The 8,673-nt window shown below is 29.0% G+C and overlaps 1 protein-coding gene across 1 annotated transcript; it reads left to right on the forward strand.

The window, feature by feature from the left end:
* The first annotated feature begins 5,338 nt into the window (after window positions 1–5,338).
* LOC126654562 (probable membrane-associated kinase regulator 1) lies at window positions 5,339–6,712 on the forward strand. Its single transcript, XM_050348466.2, has 2 exons — window positions 5,339–5,439; window positions 5,626–6,712. Exon 2 carries the CDS (start codon window positions 5,628–5,630, stop codon window positions 6,597–6,599), a length of 972 nt encoding a protein of 323 aa, XP_050204423.1. The 5' UTR covers window positions 5,339–5,439; window positions 5,626–5,627; the 3' UTR covers window positions 6,600–6,712.
* Window positions 6,713–8,673: the final 1,961 nt, after the last annotated feature.

Below are 8,673 nucleotides of genomic sequence, written 5' to 3' on the forward strand. Positions count from 1 at the left end.
GTTGAATGAATTGATTGGATGCATTATTGCTTCTCTGCATATTAATGATGAGAAATATATGGAAATGGGACATTAATATGGTCATTTGGAAAAGGATTTGAAAAGGTGGAGAGGGAGTTCCAGAATGAAAAAGGCACACTGAACATGCAAATTGTTGCTGCAACATGGTCTCTTATCAAGCTAGACATCTTAGATATCTATGTCTAGCTTGAGGGGGGGTAACAGAGTTCATGCAAACTGTTGCTGCAAATACACAAGTCATGTTGCTTCGTTGCTATCGTGAAGGCCACTTCTCCGCTGCTCCAACATTGCTGCTATAAATTCCAGCTCATCAACAGCCAATTACAGCTCATATACAGCTGGTTACAGCTCATCAACACACACAGTGTGTGTGCATAATTAGCTAGAAACGGTTATTGTATTTTCTCTATAAATAGAGATTTAGTTTTGTAATTAGTTTTAAGTTTTGTAATCTACAAACTTCAATCAATATAGTTGCTCTGTGTTTATTTTTTGATAGCTTCAGAAATAAAAGAACTATCATTATGAGCTTGAGCAAACTACATAGAAGCACAGTATCGTTGCTCTTTAAGGCTTGGTTTGTCACCTATTTCTCAGGCATTTTCAGCCCACAAACATCAATAGCTCTTATATTGTTTAATAAAATATAATTTTTTTCTTTACCTAAATGCCAAAATCATACAGAAAAATCGCCATTTCCGGATAAAAAGTAACATATGAAGAAAGACATGCTCTTGTTTCATTAAAAAGTGGGTAAGATTTCTTCCTTTTTTTTCTAAATTATGTCTTTTTGTGCTCTGTAAAAACTCTATCCTCCTAAAATTTTATTTTTATACCTACCATCAATGAAAAAGATTAAATTTTTTTATTAATGGTAGCCAATTTTATTTTAGTTTCATTATCTATTTATTGCTTGATATTTTATTATTTTTATTAAAATAAAAATTAAATTAATTCTACCTTTTGATTATGAATTTTAATATTGAAAACTATATCAAAAAAATTCAACCATAATTATTTGTTAAAGACGTATTTAATTTTTATAAGAATTTTATATTTTAATTAAATATTAAGAGTTTTTGTCTTATCTTTTTTAAAGACAATTTGTTTTATTATTTTTTATGAAAAGTAAAAAAATTGTATAATTTAACAATTATGTAATTTAATTTTTAAATTTTGTTAAGCTGACGTTTGGATTGAGAGATTTTGGAGGTACAAAATTCCCGAATTTTACACAATCGATGAATTTCATGAAAATCCATTATTTGGTGTTAAAATGTATAGTATCAATAGATTGCGGCGATCTCTCGTATCTCTTTTCAAATCTAATATTTCACCTAGAAGGTGAAAAGTTGAAATCCATGGATAATAGATTCAATTATATCACATTATAAATTTATGAATTCAATCTAAATGGTGGAATGTATAAATTCATTGATTTTATATTTTATAAATTTAACAAAATTTATGGATTTTAAGAATTCTCAATCCAAATGGTACTTAAGAGTGTGTTTGGATACATGGATTTGAATTTGGAATTTGGATTTTAAATTTTACATTTCAAATCCTACATTTCAAATCCATGAATTTCAAATTGATTGTTTGGATAAATAAAAAAATTTGAAGTTTCAATATATGTAATACTTAACTAATAATTAATTTTCTATTTTCTATTTTTTTTAAAAAAATTAATATTTTTTTAAATAATAATTCAAAAAATATATCTTTTTTACATCGAACCAAACCAATAGAATTAAAATTTTGAAAATAATATCTTTTTCAAAAAATCTTGAACCGGTTAATTTTTTTAGTTTGGTTTATATTATAATGTAATTAAATTGTTTATGTTCAAAACCGAACCAAAAAATAAATTTTTTATAAAATCAAATTTATCTGAACAATTTTGTTTCCATTGTTTTAAAATAAAACCAAACCGAAATTTTGAATGAAATAATTTTCAACACGAAATTTTCCAATTTTTTAAAATTATTTTTAAATATTTTATAAAATTAATCCGAATAAATTTTTAAAGTTTAATAAAATTTCAATTTCGTCGGATATCTCAGAATCTCCTCCTCTGAAAAAAAAAAACAATTTCGTCTGACGGCTGCAGTAGGTACCTTGAAAGAGGAGGAGCCAAATCCTCTGGAAAAAAATTTCAAAAAAATATGTGGATTAAAAAAATTCGGAAAAAATTTCAGTCGAATAGCGGCTGCGGATACCTCGAAATAGGAGCCTGGTCCTCTTGAAAAAAAAAATCGTTAAAAAATTTATCAAAAAAAAATTCGGGAAACAATTTGTCAAACGGCCAAAACGAGTACCTCGGAAGAGGAGGAGCCTGATCCATTGAAGAAAAAAAATCAGAAAAACATTTTCAAAAAATATATGTAGATTAAAAAATTCAAAAAAAAATTGTCGAAAAATAATTTTCGGTCAGACGCCGACAACAGGTACCTCGGGAAAGGAGGAGTCTGATCCTCCAAAAAAAATTCGGAAAACAATTTTCAGAAAAAATATGTGGATTAAAAAAATGGAAAAAAATTATCGGAATTTTTTTTGACGGACGCCGGCAGCGGTTATCTCAGAAGAGGAGGAACCTAATCCTTCAAAAAAAAAATCGGGAAAAAATTACTGTCGAAATTTTTTTTTCGGAAAAAGTCGAAAAAAAATTCCGGAAAAAATATAGGAATTAAAAAAATTCGGAAAAAATTTCCACCAAACGGCGGCAGCGGGTACCTTGAAAGAGGATGAGCCTGATCCTTCAGAAAAAAATTCCGGAAAAAATTACCGTCAGACAGCGGCGGCGGGTATCTCGGGCGGCGGCGGGTATCTCGGAAAAGTAGAAACATGCTCTTCCTCCATGATATTTTTTTTGAAAAAATAATTCGGAAAAATGTTAACCGGATAAAAATTTCTACTTTTTCTCCATTCGAATCGGGTTATAGTCGATTTTCGATTGAATTAAATTCAATCGGTTAATTTTAATATAATAAATATAATGAGATTATTTGAAATCCATAGGTTATAGTAGTTATTTCAAATTCTCAACTTTGTGTGTGTTGAAATTAACTTGGATTTGACTCAAATCCAAATCCAACAAATTCTCCAATCCAAACAGAGAATTTGGCTCAAATCCAAATCCAAATCCAAATCCACCCTTATCCAAACGCACCCTAAGTGATTTGTGGGCAATATTTTGATGTTTTTGAAAAATATTAAATTTTATGATTTATCAGCAAAATTAATGCAATAATTTTTTCAAAAGGAGCGAAAATAGAATAGATCGAAACATAATGCGCCTGTAAATTGGGCTGTATATGTAGGGACAAGAGAGAGACATCCTTAGTCACATTCTGTCTCTGTAATCACAAGTTTTATATACCATTCTAAAACTTATTTGCATCCAATTCCACCACACAAAATACCTAAATTTATTCCTTTAAAATCAACATCAACTCACACACCGGCCCAAAATAAAATAAAAAAATCACTAACATGAAAGCTTCACAATCCTATTATCTTTCCCCAAAATTATATATCTCAACATATATAATAGCTTACACTTGTAAGATAATTACTTGAGGATCTCTATTCGATCCATAAGTTTATTTTCTTTTCAGAATTATAGTTTTATTAGAAGTTCTCATTAATATTTTCATTAAAAATTATAAAATGCATATAAAATGTTAACTTCTTTAATTGGTTATAAATGCCTTGATTAATCATATATAGCATTCAATCATTGTCACGGCGGTCCGTGAGTGTATAACATGATTAATTTCATATACCATGTCACTAATGATTATCATAATTAGATCATTGACAAGAATTTTCATCATGGTTTTATAATATTTTGAAGTAACGAAACAGATTTTACTAGCATCACTATAATCCTTGTCCCAGTGACTCCGTTTACCGCACACATATTGAAAATTATCAAAACGTTCGTATTGGATAGGCAGCTGTGGCGGAACCAGGACTCCAATTTAGGAGGGTCGGATTTTTTATGTTCGGCTATTTAAAAAAAATAAACTGCTGTAAAAAATTCAAATATGTAAATTTTCAGTTGTAGAGACGGTTAAAACCGCCCCTACATAGAAAAAATTGCCCCTACATAGAAAAAACCGTCTCTAACACATGTAGGGGCGATTTTTAGGGGCAATTATAATCACCCTTATCTGAAAAATTCCAAAAATCCTTTTTTTTTAATTTTTTCCGGCGAAGAGGGTCGGCCAGCCCTCTTCGACCCTCCCTAGTTCCGCCCCTGATAGGCAGTCAATATATATGATTTTCACTCATTAACGCCATCACAGCTATGTTCAAAGGTCTTAAAATATCCACTTCCACTAGAATTAGTGGCAGATCTATACTTTTTTTCCAGTCCGAACTTAAATTTTAGTTCTTGTTTTGTTTTTGTTTTTAGATTCGAATTTAACTTCTTTCTAAATCTTATCTCCTTTTAAAAATCCAAAACACACCGGAGTCTACTTGTATCCTAATTTAAAGATAGTTCCGCTCCTCTCGAACACTCAAATACATGCTTGAGCCCTTTATTCTATCCTCAATTCCTCATCTATATAAAAAATCTTTTCAACTCTTGCTCCAATGGGAGCGTTTTAGGAACAAATATAAATACGTTATTTGGCCATGATTTTGAAGCCAAAACCTTTGTTCAATTTTCAAATTACCTTAAAACATTTTAAATATTCTTTTAAGAAGATGAGTGAAACTTCATTATATACTATAATCAAAGTATTATTAGTTTCATATGCTACAACTCAAATATAATCAACAAACTTTTATTAATTTTTTTTTTACTTAACAATTATTAATAAATCTAAATAAAAAAAATCCTTGTAAATATACTTGAGAAAATGATTAATTAAGTTTATCTTTTGAGTTCAAACTACTATTTTCTTCATAAATTCTAAAAATTACTATTTTTTTCTCAAATTTTAGTTTATATATTCTAAAATCCAGGGGCGGAACTAGGTTTTTTGAAATGGGAGGACAAAATTGTACAAATTCTTTTTTGAGGAGGTGAAATGTATAAAAATTACTATATTTCCCCATCAGGCATATAGCCTGGTTCCGCCCCTGCTAGAATCCTTTGGGAAAGTAGCGATTTTTTGAAATTATAAGGAAAAACATTAATTTGAACTTAAATTTATGGAGTAATAATTATTAACTTATAAGAAATCATATTAAAAAGATATACATAATGATAAAAAAGGAATTAAAATGTAGTTATGAAACAATACATAGCCCCACATGAGCATCAACTTTGTAATACATGCAAAAAAAGAGTATTTGCATGTATATAAAGACACTAAAGAATCTGGTAATGGCCGGCTTATTAGGTAAATCCAATTCTCTTTTGATCGGTCCCCAAAAATTAAAGAAACAAACAAATAAAAAGTAAGTATTTGGGTATAACCTCTTACATACTTCTCCATTTCTATTCTTTTCTTTTTCAGTATTGCTTTATGTCTTTTACCCCTTTTTTTCTCATTTTTGTCTGATTTAAATATCTTCTTCTATTCTCTACATTCATAATCTCATACTTTTTAAATAATATATCCTTTTTTTCTCTTATGTTTCAAGAAATGGCAGCAATTTCTGATGAGCTGAAATGGGAAAATTCTGAATCTCATGATCAAGAAACAGAAGCCGAAGAGGAATCATTATCGCTATGCGATTTACCCGTCGAGTTGATCCAAGCCGAAGAGGAAGCGAAAAATCAAGAAAGTGAAGCAATTCAAGAAGATTTCAAATTCGGATCATTCGATGATTCTTTATCTACAAAATCAGAAATGTGTTCTGCTGATGATATTTTCTTTAAAGGTCAAATTCTTCCATTTCGTCTCTCGGTCAGTTCCGAGAACAGTACTATTTCGTTCAAAAATAACAAATTCAGTGTAGCAGCCACGAGTTTATCAAGATCGGAATCTTTAGACCGTAATTCAACCGGAGAATTTACGAGTTCTTTTAGCAGCAGAAGCAGCAGCAGCAACAGCAGAAGCCAATTTTCTTCGAGTAGTTCAAATTCAAGAATTTCGAAGCCAAGAATTACTCAGAATCAATTCAACTCGCATCCAAGTCCGAAGCCTCAAATCAAACAGCTCGTAAATCAAACGAACACCCGAAACAGAAAATCGACTACTACTGCTTGGGATTTTTTCAGATTGGGATTGGTACGGACACCCGAAATCGAATTGAAAGACTTCAAGAATCGTAGTTCTGTCAGCAGAAACAGCAGTTCCGGCAGTAGTAGTAATAATAGTAATAGTAATAATTCAAGCATCAAGATTATCGACAACGAAAGCGGCAAGAAATTGCCGAAACCGAAACCGAAAACGAAACAGAATTTGTTAAGTGGGTGTAATTGTACAGTTAGTGCAGTGAAATCAGTTCCATTAAACGTAAAAAATATCAAGAACAGCGGTAAAAATGATGAACAAGAAGTGAAAATAAAGCAGCAGAAAAAGCAAACAATGTCACGTCATCGAACATTTGAGTGGATTAAAGAGCTTTCTTCACATGCTAGCTTTCTTGATCATGAACAGAGCCACGCATGAAAAATCTTTATTTTTTTTTTCTTTCTCTCGCGCACGCCTTGTGTTCTTTTTTGTGGTTCTTGCTTTTTTTGGTTCTTTAATTTGAATTTTATTATATAGTATTATTGTTGTTATATATTTATGTTTAGCTCTCATTTCAAGAACTAGTAGTAGTGTTAATTTACTAACTATTAAGCAGTTTGGTAACACTTAAACAAAGTTTTAGATTCAAGCTTTATTAATATAAAAAATCTCTACTGACAGACTTACTATGCTAGGTACGCGACACGGGTCGGATCCGAATTAGTCAGGACGAAACCTTAAAAACCGAATGTAAAAAAAAGTAATAGTGTTAATTTGTTTCTTTTTCTTGATAGATTGAGGTTTCTGTTTATTTTAATTGAAGAGAGCAAAATTTGAAAAGGGATGGCGGTGGTGGCGGTGGAAGTGGTGGTGGAGGTGGTTGTCATGATTAAAGTGTGACCCATTGATGCTTTATGTGATGTGGGGCGTGAAAATGGCAATTCATGAATGCTTTTAAGAGAGAGACAATGAAGGATAATAGTAATAATAATAACAATTGAAATTAGGGATGTAGATGTACTAGTACTACACATCTATGGATTCGATTAGGTAATACAAATATTAAAATAACGACTTTTGAAATAAAATAAAAATTAAACCAGATTAAAAAAATTGCATTCAACCGATGAATATATTTTAAATGTTATAAACGCTGAGCAGCAAATTGGTGGGTGTTGCTACCCCCCCTCCCATCATTCTTCAATTATCAAAAAAAACATTCAATTATGTTTTATTTTTAATAGTAATACATAGACATCTTTTTATAAATGTTTAAAATAAAAAATATAGACATTTTGTACTTTTCTGTTAATTGTTATTTTAAAGTAAATTATAAATATTAAAAAAAAATCTATTTGTCTTAAATTTTAATATGAAAAAATAATATAATTTTATTTTTTAAAATATTAATAAAGACTAATAATTAAGAAAGATTAATTTTATTTAATATAATTTAATAAACTAAGAAGAATTAAAACAAATTCAGTTTTATAGATTGAATTACTTATTTAATGAAGTGATCAATAAGAAGGACAATTTAAAATATAATTTAATAGCATTCATTTGAAAATTTAGAAACTCATTTATTTATAGAATTTGTTTTTAAAACAACAACCAAAAGAAGTGAAGGGAGTATTGAATTTATGATTTAAATTTAAAGTAAATTGTAATATATCATATTCCTTCCGTTTTTTTTTTAATTTTCTATTTAAGTAATATTGTTAATTTTAAGAAAATATTCTACCTGTCTTACATTATTGAGATTTATCTAACTCTAATTATTGAGACATTAGTGAAAAGTCTAATTTTATTAATTGAATTATCTATTTAATAAAGTTATTTAATAATCAGGTATAATTGCAAAAATCATCTAGAAAGTCTAAAGACTCATGCAATTACATTTATATAGTCAATTAAAAAAAGCAAGGAAATATATTTTAATTATTTGAACACAGAAAAAATAATTTAATAAAATTATGTTATAATAGATAAGTCGTACCACACTACAAAAAATATTATATTTGGTAGCAATAATTTTACAGCTAATTTTTATTTTTACTGCTAAAAAACATTTGGCAGTAATAATTTTAAAAGTTGTTGCCATTAATTAGTTATAAGCAGCGATTTATATTTATTGCCAACTATTTAAGATAACATTTTATTAGCAGTAACATGGCATGATATTTTTATATTACTGTATATTAATAGTAACAATTTCATACTATTAGCTGCAAAAATATTTGCTGCTAATTCTACTATTCCTAATTACTTTTAATTTGATCCGATCAAATTTTTGGTTGGTTCGATTTGGTGTGCACACCTCTGATCTGATTGAATAATCGAAATCTTTCTTTTTGATGATCTTTATCGTATGATTAGAAAAAGGCAATTTTGAGTGTGAGTGTGTGATATTAACGATTCTGTTTGGGTGTCATGTGCAATAATAAATTATTAGGTGATAAAAGTGAGTTTGCTAATTAAGAATCCAACAATAATACCATTTCCTGTTATG

Source organism: Mercurialis annua, linkage group LG7 (assembly GCF_937616625.2).
Source record: "Mercurialis annua linkage group LG7, ddMerAnnu1.2, whole genome shotgun sequence".
Taxonomy (NCBI): Eukaryota; Viridiplantae; Streptophyta; class Magnoliopsida; order Malpighiales; family Euphorbiaceae; genus Mercurialis; species Mercurialis annua.

Bases quoted from the DNA above. Each gene is read 5' to 3' on its own strand.
- LOC126654562 (XM_050348466.2), top strand. From the start codon at position 5,628: ATGGCAGCAATTTCTGATGAGCTGAAATGGGAAAATTCTGAATCTCAT.